Here is a 27,514-nt window from a genome sequence, read left to right as displayed (position 1 = left end):
AGAACCTACAGGCTTATAAAATAATTTTTGTGTGGAATGTTGGTGTGTTGAAAAGCAGTTCTGTGTGCTTTTCACCTCTTGGCGTGGATCAGCAGTGCTGAGGCAGCAGGAAGTGATACAGAAGTGTGAGCAGAGACCGTTTGGAATCCCCATACTTCAGGGAAACTAAAGGTGACAGCAAGCCTAGTGAAGAGGACAGGAGCTGGGGGCCAGTGGCGGTGGCAGCAGGAAGGTGCCCGAAGGCAGTGGCGTCCCATCTGTGGTGGCAGCAGCCCAGCAGGCACCCCTCGTCTCAGGGTCCTAATCCTGGTTCCAGCCGGGTGGTCAGGGGAGCTGCAAGGTCTTCTGGGAGAGCAGAGCCCACAGTCCTGAGCTGTTCTTTGCTGTGTTTGGGTCATCTCCCCCCTCCAAGGGGAGAAATCTAGATGAGGTTTAAGAATTAGTGCTTTAAGAATGTGGATCTCATAGTTGAAACCTTGGAACGTGTGTTTTCAGCACAAGGTGTTAAAGTGAACTGAAGGATTTAATGCCTTTTCAAGGAGGGTATCTCCACATGGGCAGAGCTAGAGAATGGGTCTTGAATTAAAAAATAAATAAGTAAAAAATAAAGTCTATTTTGTCTCATGAGAATTGCTACACCAGCTCTCTTGTGATTTCCGTTTGCATGGAATATCTTTTTCCATTCCCTCACTTTAAGTCTGTATGTGTCCCTAGGTCTGAAGTGGGTCTCTTGTAGACAGCATATACACAGGTCTTGTTTTGGGATCCATTCAGCCAGTCTATGTCATTTGGTTGGAGCATTTAATCCATTTACATTTAAGGTAATTATCGATATGTTCCTATTACTATTTCCTTAATTGTTTTGGGGTTGTTATTGGGGTTCTGTAAAACAGAACCCCAATTTGAAAGAGGAAAAAAGAAAAAAAAGCCTTAGCTATGGGGGTGGAGTTTAGGCGGGGGTGGGACTTGGGCAGGGGCGGGGTTTAAGGTGGGGTGGGACCTAGGCCGGTGGTGGGGTGACGTTTGAGTCTGGGGTGGGGCCTTGGCTCAGGACACAGGCAGCCAGAAAAGGCCCTGGGGGCAGGGCCTAGGCAGGGCGATGTTCAAGCGTGGGGTGGGGCCTCTGTTTAGGACCTGTGTGGAAGGGGAGAGACAGCAATGTCCAAAGGAGGGCCTCTGGAGTGTGGAGTTCGGTGAGGGCCGAAGGGGGCCCAAGGGGGCAGGGGAATCCTGGACATGCTCCTTTTTGATTCTCTGCCTTCCCAGTGGTCCCCCAATTTCCCTTTGGGTGTAGGATCCCTTCCCCTCCCCCAGCCACCTCTCAGGGGCACCAGTCCCGTCCCGCCTCCACTTCTCGTCCCCCTTCACTTCCCCCATGCCCCACGTCCTACCCGGTTGTTGCGGGTTCCTCCCGTCCCCTTAGGTGTCCGTGGTCCCCCACCAGTGCCTGGTAGGTGCCCTAGTCGTATGGAGACGTGAATTCCGCGTCCTCCTGGTCCGCCATCTTGACTCTGCCCTCTGTGCTCTTTTTACAACACAGATGTGATTATGTTTGGTTTCTCATTGTTTGACATTGTTTGGACAGTCCAGAATGTTAATCATATGGAGAAATCCTGTTGTACATAATATATCCATAATCCCAGACACATAATATATATTGTATGTGTGTGTGTATATGTGTGTGTAAATTTCATTTCCGAATCTTCTAGAACAAAATAGTCAAAACTTTTCTCAGGATAAAATATTCAAAGCATGAAAATTGTAATTTCAAGCATACAAAGGATACATTTATAGTTGCTGAATTTTTTGAAATACCTTATAGAATATATACTTGTATTTCTCATGTCTTTAACTTTGAAGCTTTTATCAAAAGAGCCTATTTGTGGCTTACACTTGAGATTTTGAAAGCAGTTTTTCTCCTAAGACTTGGTTTCTTGTGTTGCTTCTCAGACAAAGCACCAAAAAGGAAGGCAAAGCTAGGATTTCTTCATGAACTGTACCATTCAAAAATGTAATGGGGAAAATGTTTCTTTAGAGCTTTCCCTAGCAGATTTTTCCTTCTCTACTGTGTAGACCATTAGCTAACTCTCTTGTGACATTTGTAAGTTTTCTGATACAGAAGAATTATTTTTGTAAGTACTTTATGAATAAATGTCTATGATTACTGAGATGACTGTTTCTGACAAATATTTATTACAGTAATCTGACAAGTATTATATTACAGATATAACTATTCTAGCCACCTCAAATTACACAGGATCTTATTTCTGAAATAATAATGGTTCCAGCCAGATGATTTTTTTTAAAAGTCCATTTATATATTTTCAGATTTCATATTGTAACTAGCCTTTAAGAAACTATTCGCTGTTGAGTATTGTATCAAAGAAAAATATCCTCGATTATGCAAAAATGTTATTAGAATATTCCTCACTTTTACAGCTACATACCTATATCAGGCTGGATTTTCTTTATAAAATTCTACTAAAACAACATATTGCACTCATAGAATGAGAAGATATGAGGATCTTTGTTTAAGTTAGATATTAATCAAATTTGAAAATGTAAAACAATGCCACTGTCCTCACTATTTTTTTGTTTTGGAAAATGTAATTATTCTTCATAAAAATATGTTATGCATGGTAATATTTAATGAATTTATCACTGTTATTTTAAATGCATTAATAAATAACAGGATTTAATCATGACATACATATATATATATATCTATATATCTATATAAAACCTGATTTCCTTTGTTTCAACCATATTATTAAAAATTTTATTATGGGATATACTATTCTTTATGGTATTTATTATTTTCAGGAGAGAAATGGACATGATGTGTTATCAAACAAAGCTTTACCCTTTCTTTTAATTAGCTTTATCAGAGAGACAAATGCATAGCTCTGCTTATATACTTATATTGCTTTCTTTCTTTTTTACTATTTATTTATATTTATTTAGGCTGTGCTGGATCTTAGTTGTGGCATGCAGGATTTTCGTTGTGGCATCTTAGTTGTGGCCCTTAGTTGCGGCATGAGGACTTAGACGACCAGGGAAGTCCCACTTATATTGATTTAAAAATTTTTCTAAATTACTATTTGAATACCACATTTACACTTGAAGGTAATTTGCCTATTTACATATTTGAATATCCAATAAAAATTTCGGGTTCGTATATATTTATTATACGCCATAGAGAAAGATAAAAATTTGCTATCGGGCTTCCCTGGTGGCGTAGTGGTTGGGAGTCCGCCTGCCGATGCAGGGGACGTGGGTTCGTGCCCCAGCCCAGGAGGATCCCGGGTGCCGCGGAGCGGCTGGGCCCGTGAGCCGTGGCCGCTGGGCCTGCGTGTCCAGAGCCTGTGCTCTGCAGCAGGAGAGGCCACAACAGTGAGAGGCCCGCGTACCGCAAAAAAAAAACAAAAAAAAAAAAACCAAAATTTGCTATCAAATGATTCTCCTTATATTTCCATTTGCTGCAAAGAACATTCTGGAATTTCTCCTCCTGCCTTCTGCCAATGTCATCAAACATATGGCTTGATACTGAACATCTTGGACTAAGGAGGAAAATTTTGAAATTGAAATTAAACATAATTGATTTCTGTCTTTTCCATCTCTTTTTCTTTTATCAAAGAACTAGATAAGGTATCCCATGAAGCTGTATCCCATCCACTATTCTTTATCTCTATTCCTTGGGATGGTACTAAGTGGTCTTACTCTTTTTTACTGGGATTAAAAACCACTCTACGATAATCTCTCCGTAAGTTCCTAAAGTATACAACTAAAACAACTCAAAGGGGAAAAAAACCACTAAAATAATATCAAATAATAATCATTTTCTATGTGCCAGGTGCTTTATATATAGTATTGTTAATCTCACAAGAACATACAAGGTGCGATTTATTATATTATCCATTTTTCAGATGAGGAAACTAAGTTTCAAAATTCTTCTTGAGTTCAGATTGCTAATAAGTGGTAGACCTGGAATTCAAACCCGGGACGCTATATACCTCAGTCAGAGATAATAAATGTGAACAGGACTTGAAATCAAGTCCCCTGATACAGTGCTCTTTCCATTACACCATGTACCTTATGGATAACTTATGTTACTGTAAGTAATAATAATAATCACAATATCAACAGAGTAAAAAAGGCAACCCACACAATGGAAGAAATACTTGTAAATCATTTATCAGATAAGGGATTAATATCCAGAATGTATAGAGAACTCCTAAAACTCATCAACAAAAAAACCATACAGCTCGATTCAAAAATCAGCAAAGGACTTGAATAGACATTTCTTCAAAGAAGATATATAAATGGCCAATAAGCACATGAAAAAAAAGATCAACAACATTAATCATTAGGGAAATGCAAATTAAAAGTAAAATGAGATACCACCTCCTATCCAGTAGAATAGTTAATATCAAAAAACCAGAAAATAAAAAGTGTTGGCAAGGATTTGGAGAAAGTGGAACGCTTGTGTACTGTTGGTGGGAAAGTAAAATGGTACAGTGGAAAACAGTATGGTAGTTCCTCAAAAAATTAAAAATAGAATTACCATAAGATCCAGCAATTCCACTTCTGGGTATGTACCCAAAAGAATTGCAAGCTGCGTCTCAAAGAGATGTTTTGTACAACCATGCTCACAGCAGCATTATTCACAGTAGCTAAAACATGGAAGAAACCCAAGTGTCCAGTAATGGACGCATACATTGTATGTAATATATACACACAATAGAATATTATTCAGCCTTAAAAAGGAAGAAAATTCTGACATATGCTACAACATGAATGAACCTGGAGGATATTATGCTAAATGAAATAAGACAGTCACAAATTCTATATAATTCTACTTCCATGAGGTACTTAGAGTAGTCGAACTCAGAGAAGCAGAGAGTAGAATGGTGGCTGCCAGCAGCTGGGGGGAGGGTGGAATTGGGTGTTATTGTTCAATGGATATAGAGTTTCAAGAAGAAATAGAACTGTCTTTGTTCATAGATGACATGATTGTTTATACATAAGATGTGAAATAATTGCCAAAAACACCTTTCTGGGACTAATAAGCAATTATAGCAAAGTTGCAGCATACAAGGTTAATATACAAAAGTATATGGCTTTCCTGTGTACCAACAATGAACAAGTAGAATTTGAGATTTTAAAAGATAGCACATACATTAGCACCCCTCCCCGCAAAATGAAATACTTAGGTATAAATCTAACAAAATATGTGCAAGATCTAGTTGAAGAAAACTACAAATCTCTGATGAAAGAAATCAAAGACCTAAATAAATAGATATTCCATATTCATGCATAAGAAGACTCAATGTTGTCAAGATGTCAGTTCTTCCCAACTTGATATATAGATTCAATGCAATCCTAATAATCTTAATAAATTATTTTTTGGATATCAACAACTGTTTCTAAATGTACATGGGGAGATAAAAACCCAGAATAGCCAGCACAATATTGAAGGAAAAGAACAAAGTCAGAAGGCTGACACAAGCTTACCTTAAGACTTACTATAAACTACAGTAATCAAGACAGTGTGGTACTGGCAAAAGAACAGACATGTAGATCAATGGAATAGACTAGAGAGCCCAGAATTATACCCATATAAATATAATCAACTGATCTCTGACAAAGAAGCAAAGGCAACACAATGGAGCAAAGGTAGACTCTTCCACAAATGGTGTTGGAATAACTGCACATTCATATGCAAAAATGTGAATCTAGACACAGACCTTATACCTTTTACAAAAATTAACTAAAAATATATCACAGACCTAAGAGTAAAATGCAAAACTATAAAACTCCTAGAAGATAACATTGGAAAAAATCTATATGACCTTGGGCATGGTGATGACTTTTTAGGTATAACACCAAAGGCAAAATCCATGAAAGAATTGATAACCTGGGCTTCATTAAAATTAAAAACTTCTCCTCTGCAAAAAGACACTGTCAAGAGAAGGAGAAGACAAGCCACAGAGTGGGAGAAAATATTTGTAAAAGACAGATCTGATAAAGGTCTGTTATCCAAAATATACAAAGAACTCTTACAACCCAACAATAACACACAACCTGACTAAAAGATGGGCTAAAGATATGAATAGACACCTTATTAAAGAAGATACACAGTTATCAAATAATCATATGAAAAGATGCTCAACATCACATTTCATCAGGGACTTGCAAATTAAAACAAGGTATCACCATACATCTATTAGAATAGCTAAAATCCAAACCATTTGATTACATCAAATGTTATTGAGGATATGCAGCAACAGGAACTCTCATACATTGCTTGCAGGGATGCAAAATAGTACAGCCACTCTGGAAGGCATTTGGTGGCTTCTGAAAAACGAAACATAATTTTCCACCCAATCTAGCAATCATGATTTTGGTATTTAGCCAAAGGAGTTAAAAACTCATGTTTACACAAAACCTGCACATGGATGTTTATATCAGCTTTATTCATAATTACCAAAACATGGGAGGAACCAATATGCCCTTTAGTAGGTGAATGGATAAATAAACTGTGGTACATCCAGAAAAAGGAATATTATCACTGAAAAGAAGTAAGTTATCAAGCCATGATAAGACATAGAGGAACATTTATCACATATTACAAAGTGAAAAAAGCTAATCTGGAAAGGGTATATCTTATATGATTGCAACTATATGGCATTCTGGAAAAGGCAAAACTATGGCGACAGTAAAAAGATGAATGGTTGCCTGGGGTTAGAGGGAGAAAAGGATGGATAGGCAGAGCACAGAGGAGTTTTAGGGCTACTATGTACAATACTGTAATTGCAGATACATGTCATTAAACATTTGTCAAAACTCATAGAATGTACAACACCAGGAATGAATCTTAATGTAAATTATGGACTTCGGGTGATAATAATTGTATCAACTCTCCATTTCCGAGGATTTGTTGTTGTTGCTGCTTATTGTAGTTGTTATTGTTTAATGACTTTTCTAAACAGACAAATTCTGCAGTCTATTCTTTGTTTTATGTGGCTCCTGAAGTCTCTGTTATATTATCTTAGTGGTCAGCAAATGATTGGGCAGAGTCCTTAAACAAAGGAATACCTCAGAGAGATTGCAGGTTTGGCTCCACATCACTGCAATAAAGCAGATATCTCAATAGAGTGAGTCACATAAATTTTTTGGCTTCTCAGTACATACAAAAGTCATGTTTACACTGTACTGTAGTCTATTAGCATTATGTCTAAAAAAACCAATGTACATACCTTAATTTAAAAATTTTATTGCTAAGAAAATGCTTACCATCATTTGAGCCTTCAGCAAGTTGTAATCTTTTTGCTGGTAGAGGGTCTTGCCTTGATGTTGATGGCTGACAGATCAGAGTGGTCAGCAGGGTGGTCAGCTGAAGGTTGGGGTGGCTGTGGCAATTTTCTTTTTTTTTAATATTTGTTTTTTGCTGCATCACGTTTTAGTTGTGGCACGCAGGATCATTTTTGCGGCACGCGGGATCTTTCGTTGCGGCGTGCGCTTCTCTCTAGTTGTGGCCTGCGGGTTTTCTCTCTCTAGTTGTGGCGTGCGGGCTCCAGAGCATGTGGGTCTGTAGTTATGGCGCGTGGGCTTAGTTGCCCCGTGGCATGTGGGATCTAAGTACCCTGACCAGGGATTGAACCCGAGTCCCCTGCATTGGAAGGTGGATTCTTTACCACTGGACCACCAGGGAAGTCCCGTGATTTCTTAAAATAAGACAACAATGAAGTTTGCCGCACTGACTCTTCCTTTCATGAACAATTTCTCTGCAGCATGCAATGCTCTTTGATAGCATTTACCCACAGTAGAACTTACAAAATTGCAGTCAATCTTCTCAAACCCTGCTATTGCTTTGTCAACGAAGTTTATGTAATATTCTAAATCCTATGTTTTTGTTCAACCAACTTCAGAGCATCTTCACTTGGAGTAGATTTCATTTCAAGAAAACACTTTCTTTGCACATCCTTAGGGAGCAACTCCTCATTCATTAAAGTTTTATCATGAGGTTCCAGCAAGTCAGTCACATCTTCATACTCCACTTCTAATTCTGGTTCTCCTGCTATTTCCACCCCATCTGCAGTTACTTCCACCACTGAAGCCTTGAACCCCTCAAAGTCATCCGTGAGGGCTGGAATAAAGTTCTTCCATACTCCTGTTAATGTTGATATTTTGACCTCTTCCTATGAATCACAAAGGCTCTTAATGGCATCTAGAACTGTGAATCCTTCCAGAAGGTTTCCAATTTACTTTGCCCAGATCCATCAGAGGAATCACTATGGCAGCTACACCCTACAAAATGTTTTTTTTTTTTTTGTGGTACGCGGGCCTCTCACTGTTGTGGCCTCTCCCATCGCAGAGCACAGGCTCCAACGCGCAGGCTCAGCGGCCATGGCTCATGGGCCCAGCCGCTCCGCGGCATGTGGGATCTTCCCGGACCGGGGCACGAACCCGTGTCCCCTGCATCGGCAGGCGGACTCTCAACCGCTGTACCACCAGGGAAGCCCCAAAATGTATTTCTTAAATAATAAGACTTGAAAGTCGAAATTACTCCTTGATTCATGGACAGCAGAACAAACGTGTTAGCAGGTACAACATTAATCTCACTGTACATCTCCACCAGAGCTCTTGGATGACCAGGTTCATTGTTGATGAACAGTAATATTTTGAAAGAAAACTTTTTTTCTGAGCAGTAGGTCTCAACATCGGGCTTAAACTACTCAGTAACCTATGTCATAAACAGATAGGCTGTCATCCAGGCTTTGTTGTTCCATTTATAGAGCACAAGCAGAGTAGATTTAGCACAATTCTTAAGGGTCCTAGGATTTTTGGAATAGTAAATGAGCATTGGCTTCAACTTAAAGTCACCAGCTGTGTTGGCACCAGCAAGAGTCAGCCTGTCCTTTGAAGCTTTGAAGCCAGGCATTGACTTCTCCTCTCTAGCTATGAAAGTTCTAGATGGCATTTTCTTCCAATATAAGGTTGTTTCATCTACACTGAAAATCTGTTGTCTAGTGTAACCACCTTCATTAATGATTTTAGCTAGATCTGGATAACTTGCTGTAACCTCTACAACAGCACTTGCTGCTTCAGCATGCACTTTTATGTTATGGAGATGGCTTCCTTTTTAAACCTCATGAACCAACCTCTGTTCACTTCAAACTTTTCTTCTGCAGCTTCCTCACCTCTCTCAACCTTCACAGAGTTGAAGAGAGTTACGGCTTTGCTCTGGATTAGGCTTCGGCTTAAGGGAATGCTGTGGCTGGTTTGATCCACTAAAACTTTCTCCATATTAGCAATAAGGCTGTTTTGCTTTCTTACCATTCATGTGCTCACTGGAGCAGCACTTTTTTTTTTTTTTTTTTTTTTTGCGGTATGCGGGCCTCTCACTGTTGTGGCCTCTCCCGTTGCGGAGCACAGGCTCCAGATGCGCAGGCTCAGCGGCCATGGCTCACGGGCCTAGCTGCTCCGCGGCATGTGGGATCTTCCCGGACCCGGGGCACGAATCCGTGTCCCCTGCATCGGCAGGCGGACTCTCTACCACTGCGCCACCAGGGAAGCCCAGAGAAGCACTTTTAATTTCCTTCAAGAACTTTTCCTTTGCATTCACAACTTGGCTAACTGTTGGTGCAAGAGGTCTAGCTTTCAGCCCAGCATGATTTCCTCACTAAGCTTAATCATTTCTAGTTTTTGATTTAAAGTGAGAGACATGTGACTCTTCCTTTCACTTGAACACTTAGATGCTAATGAAGCGTTATTAATTGGCCTAATTTCAATATTGTTTTTTCTTAGGGTATAGGGAGGCCCGAGAAGGAGAAAGACAGGGAACAGCTGGTCGATGGAGCAGTCAGAACACACATGGCATTTATCGACTATGTTCTCTGTCTTATATGGGCATGGCTCGTGGTGCCCCAAAACAATTACAATAGTAACATCAAAGATCACCGGTCACAGATCACCATAAGTATAATAATAATGAAAAAGTTTGAAATATGGTGAGAATACTAAAATGTGACACAGAGACATGAAATAAGCAAATGCTGTTGGAAAAATGGTGCTGATAGACTTGCTTGATGTGGGGTTGCCACAAACCTTCAATTTGTAAAGAATGTAGTATCTGCAAAGCACAATAAAGTGAAATTAATAACATGAGGTATGGCTGTACCTGGAACCAAAAAATCTTCCAGTCTTTGCAGAGGGCTCATACGTGTTTGTTTTGGCCTGCTTTCAACACTTGCCAAGAACTTTACAATTCTACCTTAGCCATTATTTCCAGCTTTCTTAGACCCTTAAGGTCAGCGGGAGGTGAAAATTTCTGTTTTTTTTGGTTTCTCCTGAACACGCACACAGCCCTATGCATGCATTTGGCTTTCTACATTCTCAGGACTTTGTCAGAGCTTTGTAAGCCCTTACTGGACACTCATTCCCCAGCCTCTCCTCACAAGCTTTTTGTTTAGTCTGTTTGCCCCTGCTGTTAGTGATCACCACAGGCAGTAGTAACCTAAGATTATTAGACTGTAAATATTTTCAACCAATACTCCAGGGAAGGAGATTTAGCACTAGGCTAGTTTGTAGCTAGGCAAAATAAAGACACGCCTTTAAGCCACTATTCTAGGAAGCCACCAGGCAGATGAGAACAAATAACTAACCACAATTCTTTACTCACTCTGGTACCAGGAATGCAGGCTGTTATTCTCACAGCTACCACTGATCTAAGGAGAGGGGGATGGGACTGGAATCACATTAGTACTTATTAAGAATCAGCTATTTTCCTTAAATAAGTATTTTTGCCAGGTTGTTGCAGGCCTTTGGCTAATTTCCAGAGTTCAAAAAATGTTGATTCTGACAGTTGTTTGCCCATTTTTCATTGGGAATTTTGCCTAATAATTTAAAAAAATGTTTGTTGAGATACAACTGATTAGAAAGTTCAGTTTTGTGGCCAGGATTCAATTGTTGGTGGAACCTCTATCTTTGACATCTTGAGGAATCTTAGTTTACGGCAGCTGTACAGCTAAGAAGATGTCCAAAAGAGGTCGTACAAGTCTAGGCAAGGTCAGATCCTGAGATGGTTTAGCTCTAATATGACCCTCAACTTTTCAGATCCTTAAACTCTAAAGAGTTACCTCTAATTCTCAGAAATGATTCATGCTAACCAAACTAATAAGAAACTAATTTATAAATCATAATGTCAATAAATTATTTCATAATGCAAACTATTTCTGGCAAGATAACCAATATCAGACCATTTTTTGGTCTCTGTTTCCCAGTGTGTTAGTAGCCGTGGAAGACACCAGGTCAAAAAATTGCTTGGGGGCTTCCCTGGTGGCACAGTGGTTGAGAGTCCGCCTGCTGATGCAGGGGACTCGGGTTCGTGCCCCGGTCCGGGAAGATCCCACATGCCACGGAGCGGCTGGGCCCGTGAGCCATGGCCGCTGAGACTGCACGTCCGGAGCCTGTGCTCCGCAACGGGAGAGGCCACAACAGTGAGAGGCCCGCGTACCGCAAAAAAAAAAAAAAAAAAAAAAAATTGCTTGGTGAGCACAGGGTAGAATAATGCAGTTGGGTGTTACTGTAAAATATTTCTTCTACGCAGGGTACCAGGGAGAATTTCCATCTCTAATTCTGAGCCTCATTTATAAAATGTCAATTACAGTAACTACTTAAAAGTATTGGTTAGGATTAAATGAAATTACACATGTGCATGAATCATGATTTCACTATGACAGAAATCAATTCAACTTTAGCTTAGACAAAAAGGAAAACTTCATAATTCACAGAATCCAAGGAATGACTGAACAACCAAACCATAGGAAGAGCAGGAATAATACCTTCCTCTCTGTCCCTGTTTGACTTTGTGTGTTGGCTCTGTTCCCTGCAACTGCAGCTTAGTTTCCTCCATATGGTGAGGAACATGGTCACTGATAACTCCCACATTTTACATCTTACAATCTGGCTACCAAGATTCTACTTTTTTTTCCTTTCGTTCTCAATTCCTATTAGAAGATGTTTGGGTTACGTCCTTAACCCTGAAGAAATCAATTGTGGCCAAAGGAAAGAACATGCAATTTTCCCACAGGTGCTACAGGGTTTAAGCTGACAGAGGAACAGTGTGGTAAATTGTATTATTGCCCCCAATTATTTGCTCCTCACTTTCCATGTATATGTGACTTGAAGCTTCCTTTCCTTGTGGAAAGAGTATATATCCCCTCTCCACTGAGGTTGAGCTTAGCCATATGATGTGACACTCGTGCAGAAGCTTTAAGAGGCACCATGATCCTCTGGCAGCTCCCTGGCTGCCCCACTCTGCCCTGAGATTGGGCAAGTCTCATGTAGGAGTTGTTTCTTCACCCTGGAATCCAGGATGAGACAGCACATGGTGCACAGCCATAGTCTTCCCAAAGCCTGAAGCAGCACTGTAAGCAACTTGTAGTCTACATGTAACATAAGCAAAAATTAGTCCTTTGTTTTCTAAGTCACTGAATTTTCAGAGCTGTTTGTTATATAGCATAACCTGGTGAAAGCTAATACAAGCAGTTCCCAGAAAAAGAGAGGGGAGATGCTGGCTGGTGAAACATTATTTAAAACAGTGCCTACAATACAGAATGCATTCAATATAGACTCCCCTGAGAAACATCAATAAATCCTAACTTTCCAACTCCCATGTTTAGTGAGTCATAAAACATTCTCATCATAAAGGTGAATTATAATATATTGAGAAAACATAATTTATCCATATTTCTTATATATGCTGGTTGCCCTGATTGCATTTAGGAGAGACCCTGGTCCTACTGGCAACTCATTTTTTAACCATTCCTTAGAATGATGATCCACCTTATGCAGTATCTTACTTTCTTCCACTCTCAATATTCAGAAGATTCTCCCAATCAGAGGCTTTGCTGCTTCCTCTCTGGTCTACATTTTTTTTTTCCCCAGTCTACATTTTGGTTTGCATATTTCCTCCCTCTGCATACTTTCCCTGGAGAACTATAATCGTCCATACAACTTCAACCTGCCAACGTAATTAAAACCTCCAAATATATTTCTAGGCCAGATCTTGTTCCTGAGCTCTAGACACACCTACCCATCTGCCCACTGGATACCTTCACTTCATGTCCCATTGACACCTCAGACACAGCCACTTTACTCATCATCTTTCTTTTCAAATCTGTTTTCTTCTCCTCCTTCTTTGGGCCTGTACTGCCTATCCTGGTTAACGGCACCACCATGTACCTAGTTGCTCATGCTCAACATTTTGGCATCACCTTCATTTTCTCCCCTTTCCTCATGCCCTTGCTATTCCAATCATGTAACTGTTTCAACTCCTGTAGTCTGTTCTCTACACGTGTGTCAAATCGTCCTTTTCCTCTGGTTCTCCTGCCATGGCCTGCAGCTCAGTTCCATCAGACATTTAATGACTTCTTTAATACTAATTGCTATTCTAAATGCTGCAGATAAAGAATGAATAAGGCATACTCCCTGAGGCCCAGGAACTCACTTTCTAGTCAAGAGGAATAACAGATCATTTCATGTATACAACAGGGTAAATGCTAAAACAGAGTTATGGATAGGGGACTACGGGAAATCAGAGAAAGAATGCTTTACCTAAACTAGCCATTTGGAGAAGTGGAGAATTTTGAACTGAGAAAGGATGACATGGAGTGAGCAGAGCAAACTAAAATGGAACACATTATATACAGGGAGGGAGAACTGCCTTAGCAAAAGTGTGAATGATGATAGCGAGAAGGAAATATTGAAGACTGAGGCTAGAGGGAGGGGTTAAGTGGGAGCCAAATCATGTAACATGGACTTACTTAAGGAGCTTAGACTTAACCTTACAGGGCAGTAGTTTCAAACTGGGCTAAACAAAGCTCCTCAGGGTTCACTGAGTGGGCGGGGGCATGGAAGGCCAGCTGGGCTTCACAGCTTTGGTTCTGACACCTACTTCAAGGGGAACAGCTCAGCTAACCTTTATCCCATCATTTGCATAATAGTTCCCTGACCTAAAGGTGTTGGGTGTTTATCAAAATCACACACATAACGGGGTTGGAGAGGGTATCATTAGCTTGGAAAGCATGAGTGCTGAACAGTTTAAGCCAACTGCTCTGCAGACGAATCACAAGATAAGACATTCAGTTATTATTTCCACATAGCTTTCTATGATCTTTCACATCCAATCAGTACCTTGCGCAAAAATTAGGTGACAGGAATCTTCTGTGATCACTTGCTTTCCACCAAGTTCAAAACACCTTCTGTGGGCTTGTTACCACAATTTAAGATCTATTGTACCAAGAAAAACACTGTATTTGCTCCCTTTCCTTAACTCAGCTGTGGGAGAAAAGAATTAAGCACTTATTGTTCAGCTCTGAAGGCAGATGTCAGTTTATTTGGGAGGCAGCAGGCAGAGGAGGAAAGACTTCTTGTCTTCTTTCCCCCCAGTTAGAGGTCTCAAAGTCCAAGCATTGTGTAAGGCTTCTGTAACTGGCAGGAGATACGGCTCCTCTTGGGTGGAAGCCTGGCTCCTCTGAGAATCATCAGAGTTCTGCTCCAGGGGGAGCTGGAGTAAGAACGGCAACTCACCGAGGGCTTAATATGTTCTGGGTACCATAACTGCATTAACTTATTTAACCATTACAACGAAGCTAAGAGATAGGTACTGTGTGATCCTCATTTTAAGTATAAGGAAATTCAGGTATAGAAGCTAAGTAACTTGTTCCAGATACCTAGGTGGTAAATGGCAGGGCCAGAATTCAAATTCAGACAGCCTGGCTCCCGTATTTGATCTCACAATCACTGAGCTAAAGCGTCTCCTTAAAAGTGGGTCTTACACAGAGTCCTTCAATGCAAAGGATGTAAAAGGCCAACCCCAGCAAGCCTAGCCTGGGACCAGGGCTTAGTCTTTTTAAAGTCAATTTATCTCATCTCTACCATTTGAAAAGAAAGCCTGTACAGTAAGTCCCCTACATACGAACTTTCGAGTTGCAAACTTTCAAAGATGCAAACGTGCATTTGCATGTCCAGTCACGTAAGTTAGTTCACATGCCTGGCATACATTGTCACGCACGTGCATCCTCTGCAAGTGGTTGTGTTTTTGTGTACTTTACTGTACCGTACTGTATACAGTAGTGCAGTATCTTTATTTCAAGCCCAGGATGTCCGGAAGCAAGTGTAAAAGCAGTGGTGATGTAGCTGGTACTAAGAAGCGCCAGGAATTGGAGGCCCAGAGAAAGGACGAAGAGAGACAAGAGGAAGAAGGAACTGAAGAGCCAAAGAGACTCACGACGCAAGAAATGGCAAGGGGATTTTCTTTATTTGAGGAGGCACTGTTAGTTTTTGAGGCACAGGACTCAAATGTAGCACGGTACACGAAGTTTGCAGCAGCTGTTCAAAATGCACCCAGTGCTACCGTGTCATCTATGATGAGAGAAAAAGAGCTACTACCCAGACATTATTAGATCGTTTTTTCAAGAGGGTAAATAGAATTGAATCCAGCAAGGAACCAGAAACTGTGCCATCAACGTCAGGTGTGAGTGAAATTGCAGCTTACCCTCCGTCTCCTATTGCTGACGATCCTTCAGCTCTACCATCTCCCACCTCCGCTCCCTCCTCCAGTCAGTAACTCTCTTGCCTGTTCATTTGATGCCAGCCCCTATATTCCAGCTGTTGTACTGTACTACTGTACCTTTCAAGGTACTGTACTGTAAGATCAAAAAATGTTTTCATTACTTTTTGTTTGTTTTTTATGTGTTATTTGTGTGAAAAGTATTATAAACCTATTACAGTACTATATAGCCGATTGTGTTAGTTGGGTCCCTAGGCTAACTCTGTTGGACTTACGAACAAATTGGACTTACGAACACACTCTTGGAATGGAACTCGTTCGTGTGTAGGGAACTTACTGTACTTTGATGGTCCAGTTCCCCCAAGGTTGCTACAAAAGAAGTTGAGGCTGTGTCCTTATCAACTCGTTTACTAACCACGGGTCAATTCTAATTGGGTCAACTATTTTATTTTGCTCAGGGAGGACACTATAAGTAGAAATTCTTGGGTCTTTTAACCACTAAGGAACCCCACATCTTTAATACATTTTTTCAAATGTACATTCTAAACCAAACAACCTCAGTGTGTAAACTTACACATTCAACATGACTCTTGCTTCCCCTTTTCTAAGGGAAATCTTTAATTAGGATTTAGAATTATTCTCCACACAAATAATTTTTTTTAAGTTTATAATACACAGCTATAGGCGTTAGGGAGCCACTGAACGGGAAATTTGCTTTTTAGATTGTTCTAGCTTCAGCATGGAAGGTAAATTTAAGGGGTGCATGACTGAAGGCTCGATGATGAAAAGGCCATTATAACAGACAAGGTGAAAGATTAAAAGAAGATGAACGCAGGCAGTGGTAATAAGCATGGAGAGGAGAGGGCAGATTTTTCAAAATTTAGTAAGTAAAGAGGTAAAACTTGGTAATTATGTTGGTTATTCTCCATTTGCCCTACAGCACCATTTTCTACCTTTCTTTGCCCACCTCTGTGCCCTGGAGGGTGGTTGACTCTCTGGACTGTATCATCCAAAATCCCTTACTGGCTGGCTTTGGATTGGGTTCTGCTAGTAGGAGGCATTAGTAAGAGACTGGTGGGCAGGGGGAGAAAAAGGTCAGGGAATTCTCTCCTCTGCTTACGGCTATAGTTCCATCTAGGTGGTCCCTCTTCCATAACTACAACTTTCTGGTTCTGGTAATACAGTCCTCTCCTGCTTCTTCAGGTCTGTGGGTACCTCTCAAATCTTGCTGACTCCCTTAACTTCCCTGACCTCTGTAAAGAGTCCTTTGGCTAAACTCTCTTTAATTAATAAGCCCTCTGAGTCTTTTTCCTTCTGGGACCTGGACTAGCAGTGATTGATGGGGAATGGGGAGAGGAGTACAAAGAGTTGAGGTGATTCCCGGGTTTAGATTCTTTCCTCTCAAATGGATTTTTAGCGTTTTCCTGAGTGTCTTGTTAGGACATGCTCTATTCAGATTACTTGGAATCCATCCCTGGCACCACCACTTTGGTTGGCATTTCCAGCAGGAGATTCAGGCAGGTTCTCCAGAACCAAGCATGGTGCCTGGTGTAGAACGGCACTCCATACATGGATTTTCTCTCTCAGTGTCTCTGAACTTTACTGTCACATTATTATAGGCCCCCATACACTCAGAGTTTGAACTCAGCATTGGTCTGGCCATTCATTGTTAGTTTTATATCTAACTTTGAGTTCTAGATTTTGAACTGTACATGGGACAGTTAGAAAGGGCTATGTAAAACAACAACAACAAAATTCCCAATTATAGTAAAAGCTTTGAAAACATTGAAGAAACTGGGATTATTTAGCAGTGAGAATGCATTAGTGCACATTTTAATACCCAAGCAGTTGGCCTATGGCTGTAGTGTTCTGTTGATTAAATTATAGAATTTTCTCTCCAACAAGTAATTCAGTATGATGAACAATCTATTCTTCATCATATAACAATCACTTCAACTCACAAGAATTTAGTTTTAGTTGAGAGACTCTTCATAATGCTTGTATAAGTCATTAATTGTATCTCTACTCCCTACATTGCCTTTATGCCTATACTGCATACCCTAAATACTTCAAATACCCTAACAACCCCTATAGAAAACTGCCCCAAACCCGGCACCCCTCGCATGCACATTAGACTCACCAGGGAGCTCTTTAAAAATACTCATTCCCAGACTCCACCCCATGCCAATTAAATCAGCAATTTGGAAATGAGGCCCAGTTGAGGATATTGTTTTAAAGCTCCCCAGGGCATCCCTGGTGGCGCAGTGGTGGCGAGTCCGCCTGCCGATGCAGGCGACGCGGGTTCGTAATCCCTGTCCGGTCCGGGAGGATTCCACATGCCGCGGAGCGGCTGGGCCCGCGAGCCATGGCCGCTGAGCCTGCGTGTCCGGAGCCTGTGCTCCGCAACGGGAGAGGCCACAACAGTGAGAGGCCCGTGTACCGCAAAAAAAAAAAAACAAAAAAAACAAAAAAAAAACCTCCCCAAATGATCCTAAAATGAACAAAGTTGAGAACAACACTCCAAACCATAAAATAAAACCACCAAGATCACACAAAAAGATATGACTCTCCACAGAATGTATAAACCCAAGATACCTTGTGTCTGTTTATCCCTTGTTAATGAACTTCCTGTGAGCCTTTTCCCCCCATTAACCTTCAGTTTTTGCACACTGGAAAGCTGATTGAGAGCCCCTCCGTTGGTTTTGCTTCCTTGTTTGACGTGTGTGGTTTGTTGACAAGCTGCCCAGAACATGGTGAAAGACAACCACAATTAAACCTACCTCTGAGTCAGCAGTGGTTTTCTCCATCAGTGAGGTTTTTCTTAGGACCCTAAAAGAGGGTGAAAAAAGAGCATATAAATAAATGAAGGAATCAAATAGACTCTCAACAGTCGTTAAAGGTAACAGTTTGGGTTGGGGAGGGGGAAGGCTATTGTGAACAAAAGAACGATGCTTTCAATATTTTCAAAGAAAGCTTTGACTAAGGATCAAGAAGTAAAATGTGTATTCTGCATTGGTTTTGCATCATGCTTCAGGGTTCTTCGTGATCAAATATAGGGTTCTTTCAAAAGTGAAAGGTAATTGCAATAAATACAGTTACTTTCAATAAATATACATGATCTTGAGTAATTCCAAGTCTTAGTTAGGAATGAGGTAATAAGAAAACAGTTTTTAAAATGTTTTCTGTCTCAGTTTCTTACGGTGAGCAAATGTTCCATGTTATTTGTGTCAGTTCCATTTTTTCTAAGTGACTTTCCCTATGTAGAGAGTGTCCTGAGTTATAGATAAACTACACAGGAATGCAGAGAACCTGTGATTTCTCTATCTAGGATAATTGCAATGTAACTTAGTGAGGCCTAGTAGCTCACAAAGTTATCTGAAGTATTTCAGAAGGGACAGGAAGCATCCCTTGCACTTTTTTTAGCAGTAGTCACTGCCCACAGGTTGATACTGTAGATGATGAAACAACCCAAGTTGGCTTCTTTTATTTCTTCTCTGCCCTTTCTCCACTTCCTGTCAAGTTTTCCCTCCATCTCAGCCTATGTTGACTTGGTAATAATATGTCCACTTTCAGTTTCATGCAGTCTAAATGCTTTAGGTAGTCTGGTTATCTCACAAACCAAACAGACCAAAAAACAAAACAAGGCAAAACAAGACAAAAGAAACCTTGCCCTGTGGAATGGGAAAGCAGACCCTGGAGTTCAAGATAATCTGTAAAATGAAGTATTGCATAACTCAGAGCAGGGACTCAAAGAGGTGATTGAATGATGAAGTCTAAAGTGATTTCTCCAAACCAAAATCCCTGGAGAGAATGATTGGGAGGTCTCCCTCTGCTTTCTGGAAAGAGATTCCAGCCAATTACATCTGACTCTTAAAGGATATGAGTTGCATAGGGTTCTGATCAAATGCTTAAAGGTGTCAGTGACTTAATTTTTAATAATCCAGCTAAGTTTTAAATGACTCTAGATAATAGTAATAACACATAGCATTACATATGTATATATTATATATAAAATGCTTTTGTATATAGTATCTCATTTGATGGTCATATCAATCTTGTGTCCAAAGTAGGAAAGGTAGCTTTGTTAGGCCTTCTTACAAATAATGACTCTTAAGGAAATGTTCTTAAATGGGCCAGAAAGGACCAAGCTTGGACTAGAATGCATGTATTTTTTTTTTTAAGTCTTTTCACATTCTACCACATCACACTGGGACTCTCTAAGTCCTTAGCATTTCAGTTGTGTGAGGTGATGAAGGAAGAAGTTTTCATATACTGAGGTATGGGGAACACATTCTTGCTTACACGTGATTTAACTTAAACTTTATGCTAACCAGAACAGCCTGTTTTGTGGCCTATTAAACATACATTGTACATTTGCTTTAACCATTAAAGAAAAGGGTGCCTTGTCCAGAAGTAGTATGTCCATTTTTAAGATAGAGATGTCTTCCTCTTCCTGGGACGTCAATGGTCAATGCTAGTACTCCTTAGATGACAAAGCTCCCTTCCCAGGCACAAGGCCATACTGACTCGCTGTGTGCGTGATGCTGTCTTTTATGAAACCTTGAAAGAATGTACCTCTCTCGCGTTTGATATTCTTTGTTCCGACAAGATATAAAACTGTGCTGAAACCATGTTTCCTTGGAACAGTTCCTCAGAGCTACCCAAGAGGCTGTTTGTCAGGCTATACTTCTCAGTTTGGCTCAAAACTCTCTTCTATTCTTATTATAGATCAGCTATTGATGACTTCCCTCTACACAGTGAAATAAATACAATTCAATCTTAAATTTAGTAAAGCAGCAATTGAGGTTGAGAAAGAAATAAGGACCTTAAATGGTTGGGAAAGTCTAAGTGCAAAACCTGGGAGTTGGGGGATGTAGTTTCCACTAAAATTTAAACATATGAATACTTAGTTTGAGCCAGACTCTGCTAGGTGCAAAGTTAAAAAATGGTTAAGAACAGATCCTGCCTTCGAGGAACTTTCTGACTAGGGCAGCAGGTCACAATCTAGTGATCTGGACTTTGAAGAATTGATTAGGATTTACATGTGTGCTCAGAGGAAGGGTGGTTCAGATAATCAGGTCAAAAGAGAAGGCAAAAAGGCATATAAATGATGAACTTTTGAGAGTGAAGGAGACCCCAAAGTTTGTCAGTTTGATACGGAAAATTGCTCTATTATTTTGTTTCTTAAGTAAAATACTCACCATCAGCATGTATGAAACCAGGGGCAAAAGAGACTTTTTTCAGCCGTAATTCCTATGCACCACCCCCTCCATTTAAAAGTTCTCAATCTACCCCTTAGGGTCCACACTTGAATGCAAAAAAACTTTTAAAATGTAACCACTATACAGTGGTGATACACCGAACAGTGAGATAAATCCTAAGCTCGTTTGAAAGAAAACTGAACAGGGAGCCAGTGACTCGGGTTTGAGCTGTGCCTATGCTACGAACTGTTCTGTGATCTTGGGCAAGTAACTTCTCAGGATGCCCCTCTCGGTCTGTAAGATGAGTATGACCCAAAGGTCCACCTCACCGAGTTCTGTGAGGATGATTTTTAAAATGCCAGTGAAAGCATTTCCTCTACTCCATTTAGGGTGCTTTTGCTATCTCCGGGCTCCTTCCACTCACGCCACTTTGAGATTTGGTGCATCACGACCCAAAGGCCTTAAGCATCACCACAATTGCCTGACCGTCTCTCCTCATACACACCCACGTCCCTCGCGGTAACTGAGTCTGCCGAAGGAAGTCTCGTAGCTGAAGTCACACACTCCTAAAGGCCAGGAGAAAGGGACAGAAAGCTCCGATTCCAGCCGGAGAGATGTGAGAGACGCCAGCATAGCACAGTCAGGAAAAATCCTCTACGCGCAAGCGCAATGGCCACCCCGCACCTCGCCTCCCACGGGAGGGGGCGGGCCACGACGTGCCCACGTCGGACGCACTGCCGTTCGCGAAGCGTGCGTCGGCGGCGTAGGACCCGCCCCTTGGGGAGGGGAGGGGTTTCTGCCTGGCAGAGGTGGGAGCTCTTGCAGTCGTAGGGGAATAGGTTTCCTGTTCCGGTTCTCGGGCTCTGGTTAGTCACGTGGAAGTGCGATCACCTAGACAGTTTGCGCTTTCCGTTCACCAAAGCATCTTCTCTTTGGTGATACAGGTGCAGATTTCGGCCGGTGACTCTGCCATGCCGAACTTGCGGCCCAGGCCCCGCCGAGGCGCCGGAAGGGGCGCCAGGGCAGCCGGGCGGGACGAGCTGGTGTCGCGGTCCTTGCAGAGCGCAGAGCACTGCCTGGGCGCCCAGGACTTCGGCACCGCCTATGCCCACTACCTCCTCGTGCTCAGCCTGGCACCGGAGCTGAAAGACGATGTGAAGGTGAGGAGGGCCCTTGTTTCTCTCGCTTGCAGGCAGATCCTGTGTTCTTCTCGTATAAATAAATGAATACATAAATAAATTGGAGGGGGTTACTATAAGTGATTGGTGGTGGTTATTAATGTTTACTGTTCACCCTTGACTCTTCTTTTGTTCGTAACCACAACCAGCGTTATCAGAAAATATTGTCTGCTGCACCATCGAAATATATATCCAGAATCGTATCCCTTCTTACCACCTTCTTTTTTACTGCCCTGATTCAAGCTTCAGTCATCTCCTTCTGACTTTTGCAGTAGGCTCAGGCTCGAAACTAGGCTTCCTCCTGCAGCCTACCGCAACACAGCCAGTATGAGCTTTTCATAATAAAAGCCAGATGATGTCATTTCTCTATTTCAAAACTTCCATTTCATTCAAAATTCCGAAGGTTATATTGCATGAGGCCTCAGGTGATCTGCCACCTCCTATATCTAATTCTAGCAAGTCCCTGCCCCAGGCCCTTTGCACTTGTCTCTACTGTTACGTGGAACGAATGTTGAATTAAGTTTGGGATTAGCCTAAAGTAATCATTCGATGATGCATTCTTTAAGTTTCAGTTATTGGATCATTCGTGAGTTATTCTGTTGAAATGCTGTACATTTTTTTCCAAGTTATTTCAGAATCTACATTTCAAAAAGTGATTTAACTTAATTTTGCATTCAACTTTCAGCCTGAAGCTACTTTGCTTTATTTCACCCAGGGTTTCTCAACCTCAGTACTACTCATATTTTGGATGGAATCTGTTGTGGAAAGCTGTCTTGTGCATGGTAGAATGTTTAGCAGCATCCCTGACTTCTACCCAGTAGATGTCAGTAGCATATAGACATTTAAATTTCAGGATCAGCTGGCCTCAGGGAGGAGAACGTGTTATGCTGAGATACAGTTTGCTCTTTTAGGTAGGCAGAAGTAGAATAATGGATCAATCCAAGTGCTTTTTCCTCAATTCTTTGTTCGTTAGTTTCCTCTTTAGTAAAACAGGGAAAATGTCTTTTTTTATATTTAGTGTGTATTAAAAGTATTATCTAAAGTTTGTATTTCTTTGCCTGGTGTTCAGTAGGGTTAAGTAACTAGCTCTGTTTCCTGCAGAACAGAGTCCCATATTTCTTTGCAGGGTCCTCTGCGAAAGACCTATCTCTTTAGTCTTATTTCCTTCTACTCCCCATCCTTACACCTCAGCCATACCAAGTTGCTTAGCTGTAAATTCCCTGATCCATTTAATATAATCTGTGTTTTTTCCCCTCACATCCTAGAGTCTTCTTCCTTTCCTTGACTCTCTAGTAAAATTTATCAAAATTCAGTTTCAGATATACACTCTTCTATATAAAATATGTGAAGATGATATAAAATGTGTTCCTGACTACAGCCTTCTGTCTTTGCACTGGGTTGCAGTGTGGAGAATGTTTGTAATTAGAGCTAGGGTGACAGTGGGAAGACTCTTCCTGTAGTCCAGCAAGTGGTTACAAGGACCACGTTGTAACAGTGTGGGGGAGAGGAGGTGACAGATTTAACTATAATGAGAGAGAATTGGCTGGGTTTCAAATTAATTGTACTGGAGTTAAGGTGGCGTTCTAAGGTGACTTCTTAGTCTGAGGTTGGGCGGTACCTTAACCTTATATCCTGTGTGAGAGAATACGATGGGTTCAGTTTAGAACATTTTGAATTTTTTCAAAATTGTATGTTATATTTCTCTCTATGAGGCCTCTCTGAGGATAGGAACAGGATTTATATTATGTTGTTCTTTGGTATTCTTTGCACACCGATCAGGAAATATTTGGGTTGAGCTGAATCTGAGATGGCTGAGGGTCCCTGGTTGAGATGATCAATACGGAGTGGTAACTATGGGTCTGAGGTTCAGGAGAGAGGGTCTCAATTGGAGATGTAGATGTAGCATCCATTAACACATAGGTGATAGTTAATGCACTGGGGATGCATGAGAAAAGAGAAGCCGGTCAAGGAAGTACCGCTGAAACATAGGAGTCCACAAAAAAGAGGTTGGTGGAGAATATGATATGGCAGCCAAGTATGGACAGATTTTGCAGAGTGGTCAAAGTGTCTTAATTCTGCATGTTACTGCCATGTAGGTGGTAAAATTTACGCATTTATGTATTTATTTAGCAACAGGGCCTATTAAAGCTAAATTAAACTTATGGTGATTTTCAGTTATAACTAAATTTTATTTTCTGTGGAATCTTCAACCAGTGTTGAATATTCTTTCATCTTTTTTTTTTTTTTTTTTAATGGCCGCGCCATGCGGCTTGGGGGATCTTAGTTCTCCGACCAGGGACTGAACCATGCCCTCAGCAGTGAAAGCTCAGAGTCCTAACCACTAGACTGCCAGGGAATTCCCTCTTTCATCATTTATGTTACTGACTAATTTACTGTTTTCTCTTTTGTAAAGGAAACTTTTCAGTATACGCTCTTCAGATGGGCTGAAGAACTTGATGCACTCAGTCGAACACAAGACCTACTTGGTTGCTATGAGCAAGCCTTGGAACTGTTTCCTGATGATGAAGTGATTTGCAACAGTATGGGGGAGCATCTCTTCAGGTAGGTAGTGGTTTCAGTATTACTAGTTAAGGATTATTCTGCATCGGTCCAGATCGGATAAATTGTTGTACACTAATTCGAACGTGGGAAGTTTAATATAAACAATTATTAATTATAACAGGGGATCAGAGTAATGAAGGGTTGGCTAGTAAGAAGAGAACTGAAAAGAATATAGGAATAGCAGATATAATATGTAATAATATTATATGTTATACTAGATAATAGCCACTGCCCCTGGGGCTGAGATAGAGCATCTGTGGAAGAGTTCCTCTCACTGGGCTGAGATCCACACCTTGTTGGAGAGGACATAGCCCTCATTCACAGGATGGCAGAGAAGTCACTGTGGTCCCTTGCCAGGGAATTTGTTGTAAATCTGTTCTCTGGAACTTCCTGGAAATTTGCTGTTTCCTTTTGTAAGAGTGCCGTTCCCTGTTTGGGTTCCAGAATGTCTTTTTTGCTTAAACCATACCCAAAATGAATAGTCCGATTCAATCTTTAAAATTGGCAGAATGCTTAGAGGTGCTTGTGAAGAAGTATGAGTGTAAAAGGGTTCTGCTAGCTTAGTTCTCTTCAGTGTGTGGACCACACACTGGTGTGATCCACAGATTACCAGTCAATGACAGAGAAGTATAAAAATTGTGAGTAAACAGTTAGAAATGTATGTAGCAGTTTGACGTTGCTGTAAATCCAAGCATGTGGTCAGGGAACTCCCTTGTTGAAGAGAGCATGGACCACTCTGCTGCTGAAATCTGGTGTGGGAGTTGCACACTAACTAATCATGTGCAGTACAAGTATGTTGGTCTACAGATACTTAGATATTTTAAAAGGAAAGGGAGTTCTTTATCATAGATAGTTTAAGAAATACTGTTCTGGATGGTTGATAGTTTTCTCCCCCTGTCTTTTATTATTGATTTGCTCACGTCTAATTTAGTAGTAGTTTTTTGGGTGACTCACCTTTAACTTTTTTCCTTAGACACAATGCCTCTCTTTTTGCAGTCATATTTATTTTGTTTCTTTTGTATTTAATTAAAATATATAACAATAACAAGTGCGACTGGTGTAAACTGGTCTGGCAGCGAATACAACTGACTTTTTTTTTTTTTAATTTAGACTTATTTATTTATTTACTTATTTTTTACTGAAATATAGTTGACTTACAATATTATATTACTTTCGGGTATACAACATAGTGATTCTGCATTTTTATAGAATATGCTCAACATAAAGTTAATATAAAATATTAATTAACTATATTCCCTGTGCTGTGCATTACATTGTTGTGTCTTAATTATTTTATTATTTTTTTAAATAGATCTTTATTGGAGTATAATTGCTTCACAGTACTGTGTTAGTTTCTGTTGTACATCAAAGTGAATCAGCCATATGCATACAGATGTCCCCATATCCCCTCCCTCTTGCGTCTCCCTCCCACCCTCCCTATCCCACCCCTCTAGGTGGTCACAAAGCACCGAGCTGATCTCCCTGTGCTATGCTGCTGCTTCCCACTAGCTATCTATTTTACATTCGGTAGTGTATATATGTCGATGCTACTCTCTCACTTCGCCCCAGCTTACCCTTCCCCTCCCCGTGTCCTCAAGTCCATTCTCTACGTCTGCATCTTTATTCCTGCCCTACAACTGACTCTTGATGACCATTCAACTCAATTGCTGAGGGAAAAGGTACGCAGGTACAGCAAAGAGGCACCTCTTAGCCATAGGCGTTAATATCTTTTACAGAGGGAGTGGTTTTTAGAAACCACTGGTGTTCTAGAAAGTTGTTTAAATGGAGGATGGCTAAGAGAGCCTCTACTATACCATAGTAAAGTAGTAATTCATAGTCAGTCAGTTGTTAGTGTCCTGCAATGCATAAATATAAAAGGGATTCAGAAAGGAAAGAAGTGAATGAGAATCGCAGTCCTCACAGAAGGCTTCCCAAGGAGATGGCGCTTGGGCTGGGTAGGATCTGGGGTGCTGGTGAGGGGTTCTCAGGCCAGATGAGCGGCACGAACAAAGGCGCTGTAATTGATAGTATATAGTTGAATAGTTTGTCTGTTACGTTTTACTCTAGAATGGGCTTCAGAGATGAAGCAGCCGGGTATTTTCGTAAAGCAGTGAAGCTAAACCCGGATTTCAGTGATGCAAAGGAGAATTTTTATCGTGTTGCAAACTGGTTGGTGGAGCGCTGGCACTTTCTCATGCTTAATGACACCAGGAGGAATATGATTTATAACGCAGCGATCCAAAAGGCGGTTCGTTTGGGCTCCGGAAGCGTTTTGGACATTGGAGCAGGAACTGGAATACTAAGGTTTGTTGGAATTGTGTTTTAATTATGTATACCTATATACTAATGTAAATTAAGGATTGTACCAAATATGGAAACTTTAACAGCAGAATTTAAAAGTAGAGTTTATTTCTCATAATCTCGTTATGATTATTCATGGAACTATTATTATTATATTTTTCACTATAACTTTTACTTAATTAAGAACTCGACATAACCACCAAGAAAAATTGGGGGTTATCATTGAAATTTTAAATAATGAATTTTAAGAGTACTTTTTACATTAACATTCTGGTTGAATCTAGTTGTTGAAAGTCTATTAGCATCCTGCATGCCAGTTGTGTTTTAATAAGGTGAATGTCATGATTTATTGTGTGATTTATTGCTTGACAAGAATATTAGTTCATTTCTTAAAATGCAGAACGAATAATGGTTGTGTTAAAAAATAAAAGGAAAACCTCATGTTTAAGCATTATAATTCCACTAAAATTTGAAAGATTACAGTAGATTATTTTTTCCTGATGGAACACTTTTTCCTCTTGTAGCATGTTTGCTAAAAAAGCTGGAGCGCGCTTGGTGTATGCCTGTGAGTTATCCAAGACCATGTATGAACTTGCCTGTGATGTAGTGGCAGCAAATGAGATGGAAGCAGGGATCAAACTCTTACATATGAAGTCGCTTGACATAGAAATTCCAAAACACATTCCTGAAAGGTA

The 27,514-nt window shown here is 40.7% G+C and overlaps 1 protein-coding gene and 1 long non-coding RNA gene across 9 annotated transcripts in view; one reads left to right on the top strand and one right to left on the bottom strand.

Moving 5' to 3' along the window:
- Positions 1 to 21,407, bottom strand: part of LOC113626073 (uncharacterized) — a 40,257-nt gene extending 18,850 nt beyond the window's left edge. For 5 of the 7 annotated variants that reach the window (XR_003435021.1, XR_003435014.1, XR_003435015.1 and 2 more), the window contains exons 1-2: positions 20,779 to 21,407; positions 18,358 to 18,406 (exon numbers count right to left, since the gene is read on the bottom strand). This is a non-coding gene — a long non-coding RNA (uncharacterized LOC113626073). The remainder of the gene's footprint in view (positions 1 to 18,357; positions 18,407 to 20,778) is intronic. The other 2 variants (XR_003435016.1, XR_003435019.1) reach the window with 2 other exon arrangements.
- Positions 21,408 to 21,544: 137 nt separating this feature from the next.
- The window catches only part of PRMT9 (protein arginine methyltransferase 9), a 29,153-nt gene continuing 23,183 nt past the window's right edge, over positions 21,545 to 27,514 (top strand). The window contains exons 1-4 of one of the 2 annotated variants that reach the window (XM_027117128.1): positions 21,545 to 21,938; positions 24,370 to 24,518; positions 26,586 to 26,822; positions 27,344 to 27,511. In XM_027117128.1, coding sequence (XP_026972929.1) covers positions 21,750 to 21,938; positions 24,370 to 24,518; positions 26,586 to 26,822; positions 27,344 to 27,511 — 743 coding nt within the window. In that variant the 5' untranslated portion in view covers positions 21,545 to 21,749. Of the gene's footprint in view, positions 21,939 to 24,369; positions 24,519 to 26,585; positions 26,823 to 27,343; positions 27,512 to 27,514 lie in introns of those variants that run through there. The other variant, XM_027117129.1, reaches the window with a different exon arrangement.

Source organism: Aethalodelphis obliquidens, unplaced genomic scaffold (genome assembly GCF_003676395.1).
Source record: "Aethalodelphis obliquidens isolate GAN/ISIS:26980383/991018 unplaced genomic scaffold, ASM367639v1 scaffold17, whole genome shotgun sequence".
Classification (NCBI taxonomy): domain Eukaryota; kingdom Metazoa; phylum Chordata; class Mammalia; order Artiodactyla; family Delphinidae; genus Aethalodelphis; species Aethalodelphis obliquidens.
The sequence above is the reverse complement of the archived record's forward strand: the minus strand, read 5'-3'. Positions and strand labels throughout refer to the sequence as shown.